Raw genomic sequence first — 16534 nt, forward strand, 5'->3', positions numbered from 1 at the left:
AATATAGGAAGTTTTGCTAACAAATATTATAAATGTTGTTTATTTGATTAAAAATGTCTCAGGTTACCTATGTAACCCTGGTTCCTCGAGGGAACGAGACGCTGCGTTGGAAAACGCTAGGGGAACGCCTTCTGTGACCATGCTCTGAGTTTTCAGAATTGTGATTTGCTTTGCACTTCACGGCCACCGTAGTTTGATCTACAGGAATCCATTATAAAAAAATGGAGCTTTAACCCTTCTGGGATCGACGATGGCGCTGGCGGGATCACTTGCATTTTTTCCCGATAACAGCGAAATGAACTTAAAATGCTCCGTCATTTTTGATCATACATATAAGTGTAATACATCATGTGAATCTGTAAGGGTCTACTTTTATTTGTGTACACTGTCAATATCAGCAAAACATTGTGCTTTTGTAAAATAGAGAAAATAAACAGGGTGCTCTTTCAGCCGTCTCAGTCGCCGAGAATATCTTTCTGAAAAGCGTCACTAAAATGAACTGAAACTCAGCGAATACTTGTGTTGCGATTCCAACAATCACAACAAAAATAAGGGAGTAGACAAGCATAACTTGCAAAAAAGATTAACTTTATTTATAACAAAACGTATTAAAGAAAAATAATCAGCAACAAAGAAATAACCACAGCTCGATCCAAAAGTAAACAAAACAACAGAATGAGCGTAAAAGCCGGCGTCCAAAGGAGGAATGGACACCAACTCTGATGGGAGAACGCCGCTTAACTAGAACAGGAAACCGTCTCAGGTTACGTATGTAACCCTAGTTCCTCGAGGGAACGAGACGCTGCGTCGAAAACGCTAGGGGAACGCCTTCTGCGACCCACGCTCTGAATCACATGTGAAATCAGTCCAATAGCTGAACGGGACGTCACGGCGGATGACGTCATGACCAGGAAGCTATAAAAGCACGTGCGGCGGAGCCAGCGTCAGCTTCTAGGACCCGTGTTCCCAATCTATAATTAGAAAGCCAATTATCTGAAATTAAACACACACGCACACATAAAAAAGACAACAGATAACGGGCGACCGGGGCATCACAACTTGACACACAGACATGAGAAATATATCTACCCAGATAGCAAACTGACATAGAATTAACATAGAATCGACGTTTCTCGTGGCATCGAAGCAACGTTGATCTCCGACGTCGTCCAACATCGTTTTGCACATCAGGGTATGTTGAACCAACGTCAGGTACTCCATTAAAAACTAACGGAAAATCAACGCAATTCGTTTGCTTACCTAACGTTGAAACGATGTTGATTTCAGTCGGGTAAAACGACGTTATACAATAAATACATTTCCTACATGACTTAAAAATTCAATTCAATTCAATTCAAGTTTATTTGTATAGCGCTTTTCACGATACAACTTTACAGCAAATTAAGTTTCTACAATATTTAGTGGTAGCTTATCAGTGGTGACTGTCAGTTAATGTACATATGGCAGAAATGTACGGAAAAATCAATTAAAGACGTAATCAAACAGACGATGAACACTATTAACAGCAATTATTATATGATGCAATCAAATTTATAGCAAAATGTGGTAGTTCTGTATGTTGTTTCAGGGATGCCATCATCTGAGGTCCTCTGAGGGGTTGGCATCATCTCTTCTCAGGTGTTCTGGATCCAGACTGAAGCTTGTGTAAATCCTAGTTAACACGGGATGTCAATCCCAGCAGAAACAGAGAAACAAATAGAGACATAATTAGCGTAGCTGCTGTTCCAACCAAGCAAAATTGATTTGTTTAACCCAAACTAAAGAATAATAATGTGCATTTGATCAGATATAACTGCAGTACAAGTTTATGAGATGCATTATTTGAATGCTTGGCCAAAGAGATTTTTAATCTAGATTTAAACAGATTAAACTAGATTAAAATCTCATATACATAATGCTAATGGATAAATTAACCTGTATATGTAACAATTTATTAAACACGCATCACATTCAGTCATAATTTCTTTATTTATACAAAATAAACAGTTACAAATACATGTTTTTGGCGTCTGCTAAATTAATAAATGTAAATGGTGAGAGCATACAAACCTTAGACTAACATAAAAAAGGCATTTACACTCAAATACACACAAAGAGGTATAAAGTAAATTACAGGCTTATATAAACAGTCTCAAGTTACAAATTAAAAGCTATATTTACTCAAGAATAAAACTATCATGTTATTTTGTACCAAATGTGTGGGACTTTTATTTTCAGTGGGGCACAAAAGGAGATGTAAGGCAGAACATTAAGAGACTGACAGCCTCAGTCACCATTCACTATCATTGCTTCTTTTCTATAAAAATACAATAAATTAATGGTGTCTGAGACCATACCTCTCTCTCCTTTTGTGTTCCACAAACAAAAAAAAAGACATACACTTGAAATGTTTTAAAAAATAATTCTTACCTTTGAAAATAGAAGACAGAGGTATATAGAATTTCAGTCGGTTTTCCTTTTCCATTAAAATTTAAGTTCTTTGTAATATTATGGATGTGAACTAATCAGGCTAGGGTTGAAAAAGGTGACGAAGATGTCACCCACAATTTTAATATTTTAGTCATAGACAATAAAGTTAATTTTTACTATATGTAATATTACTCCTTTATCACATTTTCTCTAAGCTTGTGCAGTGTTTGGGGGGATTTTTTATTTTATTTGCGTCATCATGATAGTATATACAATATTATATTTTGTATAATTTAATATAAAATGGCAACATTTTGCATAAAATATACATTACACATCTTCAGCCCTCCAGTGCCCGCTCCTCCAGAGCGCCCTCCAGAGCCCGTTCCTCGTATGAGCCCTCCAGAGCACACTCCAGTGCCCGCTCCTCCAGAGCGCCCTCCAGAGCCCGTTCCTCGTATGAGCCCTCCAGAGCACACTCCAGTGCCCGCTCCTCCAGAGCGCCCTCCAGAGCCCGTTCCTCGTATGAGCCCTCCAGAGCACACTCCAGTGCCCGCTCCTCCAGAGCGCCCTCCAGAGCCCGTTCCTCGTATGAGCCCTCCAGAGCACACTCCAGTGCCCGCTCCTCCAGAGCGCCCTCCAGAGCCCGTTCCTCGTATGAGCCCTCCAGAGCACACTCCAGTGCCCGCTCCTCCAGAGCGCCCTCCAGAGCCCGTTCCTCGTATGAGCCCTCCAGAGCACACTCCAGTGCCCGCTCCTCCAGAGCGCCCTCCAGAGCCCGTTCCTCATAAGTGCCCTCCAGAGCGCCCTCCAGCGTCCGCTACACCAGAGCACCCCGCTGAATTCCTAGTTTTCCCAAAGAAATTTTTTGCACTGCATTTATCACTGGACAGAGCGCAAGTAGGATCTGACATAATGGTGAGTCACATGTGAGATCCCACGTATCTCGTTCTCATTCTTACAGTTGTGGTCAGAACTACTGGCACCCTTACTAAATATGATCAAAGAAGCCTGTGAAAATAAAGTTGTATTGTTTACCCTTTGATCTTTCATAAAAATTAAAAATAAAACCTCACAATTTACAATTTTCCCAATCAGGGCAATAATTAAGATATTTATTTAAGGAGGATAGTTTGAGTGGCCAAAGATCCTCTGCTCTCATCCAAAAACAAACTCCAGCATATTCAGCTGTCAGACTCTACTGGATCTTCAAATGGGGCTGGTTTCTACGGTCAGATGAAACTCTTAATCGGCCAAGGTTGGATCTTCCAAAAGGACAATGATCCAAAACAAACATCCAAATCAATACACACACACAAAAAAGGGTCACATGTTCATGGCCATTCCTGTCCCCTGTCCTGAACCCTATATAGAAAACTTAAAAGGAGAGTGTATCAACATGGAGCTGGGGGCCTGGAGTGATCCTGTATGAAGGAATGATCTCTGATCAGGTGATCTACAACCTCATCAGGCATTATAGGAGAGACTCACACCTGTTATCTTGGCAAAAGGATGTTGTACAAAGTACTGAATAAAAGGGTGCCATTAATTGTGGCCACTGTGTATTAGAGAAGAACATTTATTTCTTAATGAGATTTCCCCCATTTTCAACCGTTTACTTCAATTAAAGGTTAGGTTTTTGTGAAATTGTTGAATAAAAGTTAAAAAAGGATTAATGATGCAGATTAATTTTCACAGGCTTCTTTGTTCACATTTACCAAGGGTGCCAACAATTCTGACAACAAAAGTATAAGCAGATTTGTCCATGACTTCACATTTTAGATTCAGGTGTGTCGTAGTCGTCAAAATTAACGTACAGCGAGTGTTTTATAACAGATGCTTGCCGAAGAAGCGTTCTTTTGAGAAGTTTGTGAGGGTCAGTGGTGTTTATGTGCATACAGGCATCAGATGCTCCAAACACAGACATTATCGCGTAGAATGGAAAAGTAATAACACTAGAATACAAAGGTTTTTGTGAATAGAAAAGGTTGGTGGGGGTTGCAGTATTTAGGTATGGAAATTAAGTAGAAGAATGTGGTTTCGGACACAACCACCCCGGCACTTGCTACATTCTTGAATGAATCGTTTGAATGAATGTCTCATTGAAAAAAAGGTTTTGCCACAAACTCAGCTGACTGGCTTTTCTTCTGTATGATTCACACGAGTCCGTTCTGTTTCGCAGGTGTATTCATAAGGAATTCATGTAGCCTTCATTAACGAAGGTCAATCTGGATGCCCCATGCAACCAGAAAACACAACTACTGAGGAGCTGAAGTTTCTCTCAACAGCTGCCCATTTCTGTAAGTTTGCAACTGTAAACTGTTGATCAGTATTCACTGGTTTTGATTTTGGCCCTACCTTTGTTTCCAGGTCACATTATAAATGCAATAAATTGTCATCACTTTCTGAGACCATTTAGTCAGCATCTCTTTTATTTAGCTATTATTAGTCTGCTACCATAACAGTGCAGTCATTTCTACACCTATCAAATGTGAAGCTTGTTAAATATTCTGAATGCCAAATGAATGGTGCAATGAGAGCATTGTTGAACACTCCTGTAATGTCTGTTTCATTCATACTCAGAGTTGGAGACACTCTAGTGCAGAAAGTCCACAAGTGAGACTCACAGAAGTGATACAACTTATGAAGTTCTAGTAAAACGGCACATGATTGTGATAATATATGATCTATTTTGTGCTCTTTAAGCCATATCGGGTATTTTCATATAAAAGCATATTTATAATGCAATGCTAATCAACATTTGTGGTCCTTTATTTCTGTATAGAAATGATAAAATATGTTTTGATGATTTTTTATGTTTGTATAAGCTGTTATCAATCAAATTAAATCAGAGTCAATAAAATCCATAGCAGAAGCTGCATTCAGATAATAAAGCAGCATTTAGATGTATTAACCCTGCAATTGCAAAAAATAATGCTATGAGATTAATGTTTTTAAAACATTGAGGATTTTTTAATGCTATTTTAAATAGGAAACTAAAACACCAGCAGGTGGCGACTAGTCACTGTCTTACTGAGCGGGTCATTGAGTCATTGATTCAAACGATTCATTCAGGAGAGAATCCAGTCTTTAACGTGATTGATTATGAGGCACAGCTGATTCAAGTCGAGCGTTTCTCTTTCTCCTGTGGCAGAGATCTGCTTATATAAGAAGATCTGGAGGAGCTGCAGCTGGAAATGTGATGTCTGCTCGTGTTTATATATGTGATTGTGGAAGCTGAGGAGATGCTGCTTATTGTCTGAAGACTGTGATCTCACCTGGAAAACCAGTAAGAGTCATGAACAGCCACCAAAAATCTGAATGTTTACACACAGAATGTGTCCTGGCTGCAATAAAACCTGTGTTTTGTGATGTTTTTCAGTCTGTTCTGCACAAACCTGACCTGGCCTGTGAGAATGCACACACTCGTGGGGTACAGACGTACAGACAGACACTCATTGTGTCCTCACTGTCATGAAGATTACGTGTCTCGCAGATTATCTCTCAGATGGGACGCTGCTCCTTCCCCTCCAAGAGCGCCTCCAGCAAAAAGGAGGTCAGGGAGGAGCAGGAGAGGCAGGAGGACAGAAGAGCATCCCCTCAGGAACACACACACAGACACAGGTTTTACAAGACCTTTTGTAATTTAGTGCTAACTATTTGGGATTTCTTTTTCTTTGCAGTTTCTCACGCACAATCAGCCAGAGAACGAGACGGGAGGTGGCCTTCATTAATGTTCAATGTTCAATTTATTTATAAAGCACTTTAAAACAACCTTAGTATACCAAAGTGCTGTATACAGTTACATTGATCCAATCACACAATAGAGTAAACACGTCAATAGAAAACCACAGTCACAAAACATTGAAAGCATGGGAAAAAAGATACGTTTTTAAAAGACTTTTAAACTCAGACACTGAAGAAGCTATTCTGATGGATAATGGCAAATTGTTCCATAGCTTGGGGCCAGCAACAGCAAAGGCTCTGTCACCCCTGCATTTCAATCTAGCTCTGGGAACCAAAAGCCGATGCTTAGTCTGTGATCTGGCTGGATTGTGTACTATAATCAACTCAGAGAGATATGGAGGAGCAAGGTTGTTTAGAGCTTTGTACACGAATAGCAAAATTTTGAATTGGATGCGATAATTAATCTGTAACCAGTGCAATGAAAGCAAGATAGGCGTGATGTGATTCCTTCTGCGACTGCCTGTGAGCAAACGAGCAGCCGCGTTTTGGACAAGTTGCAGACGATGAATAGATGAGACAGGCAGCCCATAATATAGCGAGTTGCAGTAGTCAAGTCGCGATTAAATGAAAGCATGAATGACAATCTCAAAACTCTTCCTGCTTAGGAAGGGTTTAACTTTTGCTAATCTTCGCAGATGGTAGAAGCTAGCACTCACAGTAGAATTAATTTGTTTGTTCAGCTTTAGGTCACTGTCCAGTATGAAGCCCAGATCCTGACCTCAGCAGAGCAATATGGGGAAAGAGAGCCCAGATCAACGGTGCTCCGATCAGTTTTCTCGTTAGGCCTAAACAGAACAATTTGAACAAAAAATCGTCATTCAAATGCAAAAAATTATTGGTAAGCCATTAATGAAGGACAAACTGGACCAGAACATGATGCTGCTGCTTGTTTCTGTGAGTTCACAACTGTATACCGTTGATCCCATGATATGATTTAGATTTTGGCCCCACCTTTGTTTCCAGGTCACATTATCAGTGCTATTAAAACCGTTTCTGTGACCATATTTGATTGGTGTAGAAAGAGACGCCGGAAAAATAAAGCGAGTTAAATATTCAGAGTGCTGTGGCTCACATGATCATAAAAGCTGAAGCATCAGATGTGATTTAATTCATGGCTATTTGTTCCACAGATCTGGACACTGAAATGGGAATTTGCCACGCCTGGTCCTCTGGTGTCCATCACCTCCACCCTCGCCTCTCTAATGCTGCCGTGTGTGTTAGTTTTATTATTCAAGTTACACAATAAAGGTTCACCGAAGGCTTCAAGTGTTCTTATTTTTCCATCACTAGCGTTACACAGTTCTGCACTTTTCTCTACTTGATGCTGCAGTCAGAAGTGCACTGAAACGGACTCAAACTGATGGTAAACGGGCAAAGATCCCAGCCTCAAGCTTCAGATTGAGCTCAGCAATACTATAACATTTATTGTGACATTATGCAAAATCAGATTCCATGCTTTTAATGACATGAGCCTGTATGTTTGTCAAAGTCTCTGTACAAAACAATGTCCCTCAGGGCGTTTAGTCCAAAAGTGTGAAATTTAAACGCATCCCTGCTGGAAAAAAACAACAACAAAAACCAGCCTGGCCAGCTAAAGAAGTGACCAAAACCAGCCTTCTGAGTCTGACCAGCTATGACCTGGCTGGACGACCAGCTATAACCATGTAACCAGCTTAGGCTGGTTTTAGCCTTTTTTTTCTTTTTCTTTTTTCAGCAGGGATGGATTAACTGGAAATAAGGAGCATTTCTCTCTACTCTTTCCCAAAATGGGGCGACGTGACAGAGTCTCTTCGAAAACGGTGAATTCCTGCATTCCTGATCTGAAAACCGTTCACACAACGCAGCACGCAGTTGTTACACAGATTAATAGATTGTGTGCAAAATGTAGAATGTATTTAGGAGCATGTGTATGAATTAAAAAAAAACCTGCAGGTCATTAAAAAGTAGAGAATTATCACTTATTAAATTTAAGATTGTAAAAAGTCTTAAGTGTTTTAAATGACATAATAAACGTCTTATTTTAAGAGGTCTTAATAATAAACAGATAGATAATAAACTTTAAAAGGCTTTGATTTAATTAACTAAATGTAAGTGCTGCACATTCAAAGTAAAAAAGCTGGTTCCATCCATTACATGACAAACAAAACATAATGTAATAATTATTTACATTTTACATAATTATTAAATACAGTTTGAGGCAAAGTATTTTAAAATGGTACTTTTTATACTTAATTTTGCTTGTAACAGTCTTCTTGTATACCTTTATTAGGGGAAATTTTTATTATTTCATCCATTTTGATTGCACTCCCACATTTTCTACCTTAGAAGCACAGGTGAAAAACAAGCATTAAACTCTGATAATCAGGCCTGGATATAAAAGTCTGCAAGGTGACAGAACTGGGGTCACAGCTTTGATCGCCCAATCAAACACGCCGTTGGGTGTCACGTGGCCGAATGCGGAAGTGCGCGCTGTGTTTATCGAATGACCCGCAAACAACTGTTAATAACCAGCTAACTTAGTATAATAACCGACGCCCAGCCTTCATTATGCGCGTTTAACCAGCAGGTATGTTGTTATTTACTGCTTGTGTGTGAGATTTCTTCAGTTTATCGGCGTGACCCTGTGAGATTGTCCTACATTTAAAGCTCAAAAGTCCCTTATTTACATTCACTCTCATATTTCATCGTTGTTTTGGGCAGAAATTAATGCTCTGTTATAAATTACAGGTGCAATGTTATCTTTATGTTGTGTTTTGTTCATACAATATTATATCCCACGTTCATATTTACTGGAATTCATTTCTAACACACCAACACCATAATTCTAGTTTATAAAGTCACATTAAAGGAGATACATAATGCATTTATGATGATTTTATTGAAGTTACATGCTGAAACTACTGTATTTTAATGGAAACTGTGATTACAATTAATTGCAAAGGTGAATCTAACAAAACAAGTCTTGTCAAGAAAATGGACATTACATTTAAATTCTCATTACTGGAAACTATGCAATATTAGTAAAATATGTGTGCGTCGTAGTAGTAATATTTCTTTAGCTGACTGTATGTCTGCTGCATCTCACTGTATTACAGTAATGATAACTGCTGAGAAGAATGAGAAAACAGACAATGAGTTCACAAATTCTCTTTTAGTTTTTATCCTAAATTCAGTTTTGTTTTGTTTTTTCATTTTATTTATTCTGGATTCTATTTTTTATTTATTTTTATCTGTACAGAAGTTCTGTGTTATCTGTTTTTGAATTTATGATTGAATACAAAGGTATCAGAAATGGTGGCATAAATCAAATGAAGGCATAAAACAATTTAATAAATCTTTTAAAATGTGATCAAATGAAAATGTAGCATTTATTATACTGTTAAAATTAATATTCCTTAACTTTTTTCCATTTTAATTATTCTGGAATCCCCTTTTTTGTTTGCATTTTAATTTTTCTAGGTTCCGTTTTAATTCTTAATTTAGATGTTATTGAACAAAAACATGTCTAATTAATTACATTTATAAAACTTTTTTATATAACAATTTATGATTTTTTTTACAGTAATATGGCTATGGGAAATGTTTTATTTGTTCAGAAGTTCTGTGTTATCTGTTTTTGTATTTATGATTTAATGCAAATGTATCAGAAATTGTGGTGCGCATCAAATGAAGGCATAAAACATTAACAATTTAATAAATGTTTTAAAATGTGATCAAATTAAAATGTAACATTTATTATACTGTTACAATTAATTTCCTTAAACATTTTTTTCCCTTGTTTTTCCATTTTAATTATTTTGGATTCCATTTTTTTTTTTTTTTTCACTTTAATTTTTTTAGATTCCATTTTAATTGTTAAATTAAATTTATAATAAAAAATTATAATTGATTATTTAATAATCAAAAAGCATGTCTAATCAATTCAATTTATCAAACTTTAACAATTTATGATTTTTTAAAATTTACTTTTTAATTGTTTTTTTATGTGTGATCAAGTGAAAATGTAGCGTTTATTATAGCGTTACGATTATGTTATGCCGATTTGAATAAGAATCTCAGTATTGCACTACAGTAATACCGTACGTACTGTTGTTATGAAAACATTGGCACAGTGGCTTGACCTGGGGCTGAAATGTGGCGTGCTGTCATGTTGTGCTGATGCTGCTGTTGTTCACAGGCTGATGAGGAGCTTTCTGAAAGTGAGCTGAAGAACCGTCACCATGACCGTGGTCTGCCTGCTGGACGGCTGCGCACTGCGTTTGTGCCACAGACCGGGACCTGTGTCCGCCGTCCTGTCCGCATCCCCGCTGAGGAGCCCGACCTGTAGGAAGAGCTGGAGGCCCGGGCGCAGCCGGAGGTTCTGGTTCTGCAGGGCAGGATCGTACGCAAACGTCTCCGCCTTCAGCACGTCGACGCGCCGCGGGGCAGCCGACCTGAGATATCACGCGTCCCGTCTGAGGAGCGTTCTGGACTCAGCCTGGAAAGCAGCGAGTGGGACGCGACTCATAGCCGAGGAGACCTCGAGCCCGCCTGCTGTTCAGTGTTACTTCAGCATCATTCAGATTGTTAAAGGGACCCTATCATGCTCTTTTACACAGTGTTGATTTGGTTTTTGGGGTGTACTAGAATAGGATTGTTCCAAAAATGCATTATTTTCCACATATTTGACATTATTGCAGCACCTCTCCTCTTAAACGCGCTGTTTAGTTCCTGTTTCGATGAAGCCCCTCCTTCTGAAATATGAAATGTGCTCTGATTGGTCCCAGTGCTGGCCCAGTGCGCTGTGATTGGTGAACAGCTTAGAGTGTGTTCCGGAAATGCCACGCCTTTATTTTTATTATTATTACTTTTTATTATTATTAGTATTAGTATTAAACCAAATAAATAAATATGATCAAAACACACAAAATTATTATTACAAATAAAATAAATATTATTACTATTAAACCAAATAAATCTTTCATTACTAATCATATAAACGAATAAATTAAAATATATTTATACGTGTATATATTTAATAAATAACTGAATTTAGTAAGACAAATAAAAATAAATACAGAAATTATTTTTAATTATGTTTTAACAAATTAAAATTAACCAGGTCACGCCCCCTTTTCGGAAATTTTGTAGGCGGGGATTATGTAAATGAGTGACTTTGATGTCACAGTATCCAGAAGAAGTGCGCTGTAGTCCGAACGAGCTGTTTGCTGTAGTTCTTGAAAAGTGAGAAGATCTCCTTTTAGAGTGGACTTTGTAACCTTGTATCAGCTGGATAATTGTTACAGATTACCTTGCAGATCTTTTTTTAAGCTCAAAAAACAACATTACACACCAATGTGAAAAAGCATAATAGGACTCCTTTAATATTTTGAATTCGATTTTATTTTTATATTTTCTGCTTTCATGTTAATTTTGGTTAAAGTTTTAATGATTTTGTTGTGTGTTTTTTTCTTCGTTTTTAAATATGTCTATGTAGCTTTTATTAATTTTGCTTAAGTTTGAGTTATTTTAGTACATCAAGTTAAGCTTGGAAAAATAATTTAAAATAGTTTACATTTTTTATAGTTTATTTATTTATTTAACATTTATTTTAATATTTAATATATAAATGTTTTTTAATGATTTTAGTTTTAGTTTTATTTATTATTTTTCTGTTTTTATTCTTTCATTTTAATTTTAGTACTTAGTAATTGTATTGTTTTTTATCATTTTTATTAGTTTTGTTGTTTTTAAATATTAATGTTAATTCCATTTTAGTTTTAGTTATTTTAGTGCATCAAGCTAAACTACATGAAAATGAGAAATGCTGCCTTGGAAACTAGCTGAAATAGTTCTTATATATATATATATAACAAATTTAATTTAACATTTATTTTATGTAGCAGAAATGGTTTTTAGGATTTTGATTTTAGTTTTATTTAACTATAATAATCCTGTACCTGTTTTGTCATAGGCTCCGCCCCCCACACTTGTTGCTACGACAACTGAGATCCAGGAAGAGAAGGTGTGCAGAGTGACCGGAGCAGCCCCGCCCACTACTCAACAGGCTCCGCCCTCAGCAATTGTTGCAACGGCAACTGAGGTACAGAAAGAGAGGGAGTGCGGAGTAACTGGAACAGCCCCGCCCACTATACCACAGGCTCCACCCACCGAACAGGCCACGCCCCTCTTCCACCCAGGCTCCCTCAGCGTTTATCTGGGCGAGACTTACGACTATGTGTCTCAGCATATCAACTCTTACTTCAGCAGCTTAACTAAACCCGGCCCAGATGTCACCCAGCCCACGTCCTCTCGCCCGGAAACGCCTCGCGCCGAACCCTCTTTCTCTCTCGGAAAAGGACTCGGGAGCTACTTGAACTACTCGCCGCCGAGCGTCCAGGGCTTCATAGGGAACTACATTACGCCGCTGGTCCCCCGGTTCAGAACGGAGCCCAAAAGCACGTCGGTGGAGGCGGATGAAGCTGCTTCTGATGATGCTGAACGCAAGGAAACGGTCCAGAGTGAAGATCAGAGAGCGGCGGAGGAGAGAGCCAGACGCCTGCAGCTCCAGAGAGAGAAGGTACGCGTGGAATCAAACATTTACTGAGATTTCTGAACGTTTATGAAAGAAGTATCTTATGCCCAATTTACACCACCGAGGCGTTTCTGAAGTGGCATTTAGGCGTCTTTACACAGACTGTTTAAAGGAGTAGTTCACTTCCAGAATAGAAATGATAATTTGATAATTTACTCGCCCCCGTGTCATGGAAAAACATTCCAGGGTTTTTCTCCATATAATGGACTTCAATGGGGACCAAAGGTCCGAATCAGTTTCAATGCAGCTTCAAAGAGCTCTACACGATCCCAGCCGAGGAATAAGAGTCTTTTCTAGAGAAACCATCGGTTATTTTCTTTAAAAAATGTAATTGATATACATTTTAATCACAAATGCTCATCTTGCAGTAGCTGGACTTCACGCATGACGTAATCCCGTTGGAAAGGTCACGCGTGACGAAAGCAGAAGCACCGATCCAGTGTTTACAAAGCAAATGTGCAGAGAAAGTCAAATGCCCTTTACAAAAAAAAAGGTAAAACACGATGTCAGATGATTTTGAAGTTTGGGGAGAAAATGAGATGGAGTTTTTCTTTCTGAACCGGAGCACACAGACGAAGAGCTAACCATGAGCGACCTTTCCAACGTGATAACGTCATGCGTGAAGTCCAGCTAGTGCAAGACCAGCATTTGTGGTTAAAAACTAAATAAATGTTTCCTTTTTTAAGAAAATGAGTGATGGTTTCCCTAGATAAGACCCTTGTTCCTCGGCTGGGATCGTGTAGAGCTCTTTGAAGCTGCACTGAAACTGTGATTTGGACCTTCAACCCGTTGGTCCCCATTGAAGTCCATTATATGGAGAACAACCCTGAATGTTTTCCTCAAAAACCTTAATTTCTTTGTGACTGGCATGAACAGGATTATTAAGGCATGAAGATCTTGAATAACACGGAGGTGAGTAAATTATCAGGAGATCTTTATTCTGGAAGTGAACTACTCCTTTAATGCTGCTCAGAGATGGCATGAATGCATTTACACAGCTATTATTACTGAATGCATTGATCCTGAGGTGGGTCAGAACTAGGGTTGGTTACCGAACTCTGTACTTTTAAGGGTACCGACCGAATTGCATCGGTACTACAGAGTACCTATTCACGTTAAATCAATCAGTGCCAAATTTCGGTACCTGAGAACGCATCTGGGCGCATACGCTACAGAGACAGAAAAAAATGTTTTAAAGGAATATTCACAAATTTTTTCTTCCATGTATTATTTTCAACAGTAAACCTCAGTTTGTTTGCCAAAAAATAAAAGGGTTTAATTTTCATTTGATTTAAAATAAATGTTTAATGCCTTCATTTGATTTTCAGAAATATTAAAACAAGAATTTCTGGAAGAAAGAAAGAAAGAAAAAGTTTGTAGGGCCCTATTGTTCAAAATGTTGAAATTTAGACTTTTGGACTTATTTTTTCACTGAAATAAATGTTTTTGTAATTACACAGAGAGTAAAGTACCGAAAAAAGGTACCGGCACCGAAATTCAGGTACCGATACCGGTACCGTACCGGTTAAAATGTGAACGGTACCCAACCCTAGACAGAACAGGCATATTTTAGACTGTCTTTTATGCTGCATTATGTCTTTACACATGATTCTGAGCAGACACAGAGCAGCCTTAACTTGGCTTTACACATGCCTTTACTCTTAAAACAAGTTTCCAAAAAGAATACAAGAACCATTTTTGGTTCCTCAAAAAATCGTTCCTAAAATGACCAAATTTTTTTAGTGTAAAGAATGTTTTATTAATCTAATGTATTTTTTCCACTTCATGGATGTTAAAGATTCTTCATGGAACCAATAAAGAAACTTATTTTAAGAGTGAAGGCTGCATTTATCTGATTAGAAATACAGTAAAAACTGTGAAAAAATATTATAATTTCAAACAGCTGTTTTCTCTGTGAATATGTGTTAAACTGTAATTTATTTCTGTGATGCGCAGCTGAATTTTCAGCATCATTACTCCAGTCTTCAGTGTCACATGATCTTCAGAAATCGTTCTAATATGCTGCTCAAGAAACATTTCTGATTATTATCAATGTTGAACACAGGATTCACAGATGAATAGAAAGTTCAGAAGAACAGCATTTATCTGAAACAGAAATCTTTTGTAACATTATAAATGTCTTTACTGTCACTTCTGATCAGTTTAATGATGAATTGGTTTATTTTAATAAGCAGACTTCTGAACAGTAGTGTGTATGCTGGGCTCGATGTCCACGTGTGTCATAGGCTTCTCATGCTGATCTGCTGAAATGTGATCCTCTCATGTCGTCACATGTGTTCGGGTCGTTTCTAGGAAAGCCGTGTCAAAAATAAACTCCCCTCAGACCCTAGAGATGATCATAACTCGATTCACAGCTCTTCAGTGAAGTTATTAATTAGTGTTCAATCATATAGACATGAGCCTGTACTCCTATCTGTTTACCATGAAGGACAAACACTCAACACAAGCTCCATAAAATCACTCATTTGCACAAAATGATTCCACAAATTAATGAGCAGCATATGGATTCTGAATGACGCAAATAATACTGATATTTTCATTCTTGTTCGAAGAGTTTCTACAGCCCTTATATGCTTTTTGGTCATTTTTGACCACTTTCATTTTTGTTTATCTAAAAAAATTGTTTAAAACAAATAAATACTAACCTTCAACAAAAATATTTGGATAAAGTCTCAAATAGCCACAATTAGTTACTTTTTATGGAAAGTAATGCCTTACATTACTTTTGCGTTACTTTTTCTCATCTGCCTTAGCCTCATTTTTCTCTCTTCAGAAACAAAAAAAAATAATAGAAACACAAATTTTATGTTTATCTAAAGTCATTTTTGCTTATTATGGTTGATCATCGAAGGTCAGCAGCAAAGATATTGGTTAATAAAATGGGATTAAATACATAAAGGATATGTGTGTTATTTAACATGTTTGCGTAATATTCTGAGTTTGCATTTGACTTTTTATTGATTTTGAGGAATACTGAATCTGTTTTTGTGTGAGTGAGATGAGTGAATACATGCTGACATCTAGTCTAGAACTACAGTAAGATCATGTTCACACAGCGTCTCTGCACTCACTCCTGATTCCCCTCAACATGAGGACAGGAGAGCTGCCAGTCAGTACATGAGAAACAAAGTAACTGGCGTTACTTATTTGAAAACGTAACTCGGATATTTTCTTGTAAATTAAAAAATAATGCTTTACTTTTACTAGTTACTTGAAAAAGTAATCTGATTACGTAACTCGGTGTACTTGTAATGCATTACCCTCAACACTGATTCTGAAAATGTGTGTATTAGCTTACACATTTACACATAATTGAGATCTAAACGACCGAGGCAGTGCATCATTTCACTGTTGGTGTTAACGGCTCCTCACTCACAGAATGATCTCTGATTGGGCTGTGTTTCAGATCGTGGCGCGGGTGAGCGTGGATAACCGGACTCGGGCTCTGGTTCAGGCTCTGCGCCGGGCGTCAGACGTGCGGCTCTACATCCGTCGGGTGGAGGATCTCAGTCTCCATCTGCTGGAGTTCCCAGAAACACGATCGGTGGCCGTCAAGGTGAGCATTCAGTCTGTAACCCACAGGCTACAACAGGGCTAGAGGACCTGAAGGAAAACATGCTGAAATAACAGTAATGTTTCAGGGTTTCTGTGGGGCTTCATTGCACAAATGACACAAATTAAGACCTGAAAGTGTTAAATCAGAGCAGAAAGTCATAAATTCATAAAATCATGGCAAAAAATGGTGCATGAACTGCAAAAAAA

General features: G+C 37.9%; 1 protein-coding gene and 1 long non-coding RNA gene across 4 annotated transcripts in view; both read left to right on the forward strand.

Annotated features, from left to right (window-relative positions):
- The first annotated feature begins 5578 nt into the window (after positions 1-5578).
- On the forward strand, positions 5579-7438 carry LOC107748017 (uncharacterized). Its single transcript, XR_001640866.1, has 3 exons — positions 5579-5719; positions 5813-6054; positions 7308-7438. It is a non-coding gene; the product is annotated as an uncharacterized LOC107748017 (long non-coding RNA).
- A 1154-nt stretch (positions 7439-8592) lies between these two features.
- LOC107748016 (calcium-independent phospholipase A2-gamma) overlaps positions 8593-16534 on the forward strand; it is a 52497-nt gene continuing 44555 nt past the window's right edge. For 2 of the 3 annotated variants that reach the window (XM_016562664.1, XM_016562666.1), the window contains exons 1-5: positions 8593-8747; positions 9237-9240; positions 10353-10712; positions 12131-12736; positions 16179-16328. In XM_016562664.1, the coding sequence (XP_016418150.1) occupies positions 10398-10712; positions 12131-12736; positions 16179-16328 (1071 nt within the window). In that variant the 5' untranslated portion in view covers positions 8593-8747; positions 9237-9240; positions 10353-10397. The remainder of the gene's footprint in view (positions 8748-9236; positions 9241-10352; positions 10713-12130; positions 12737-16178; positions 16329-16534) is intronic. The other variant, XM_016562665.1, reaches the window with a different exon arrangement.

This window comes from Sinocyclocheilus rhinocerous, unplaced genomic scaffold, assembly GCF_001515625.1.
Source record: "Sinocyclocheilus rhinocerous isolate Xijiao unplaced genomic scaffold, SAMN03320098_v1.1 scaffold4668, whole genome shotgun sequence".
NCBI classification, from domain to species: Eukaryota; Metazoa; Chordata; class Actinopteri; order Cypriniformes; family Cyprinidae; genus Sinocyclocheilus; species Sinocyclocheilus rhinocerous.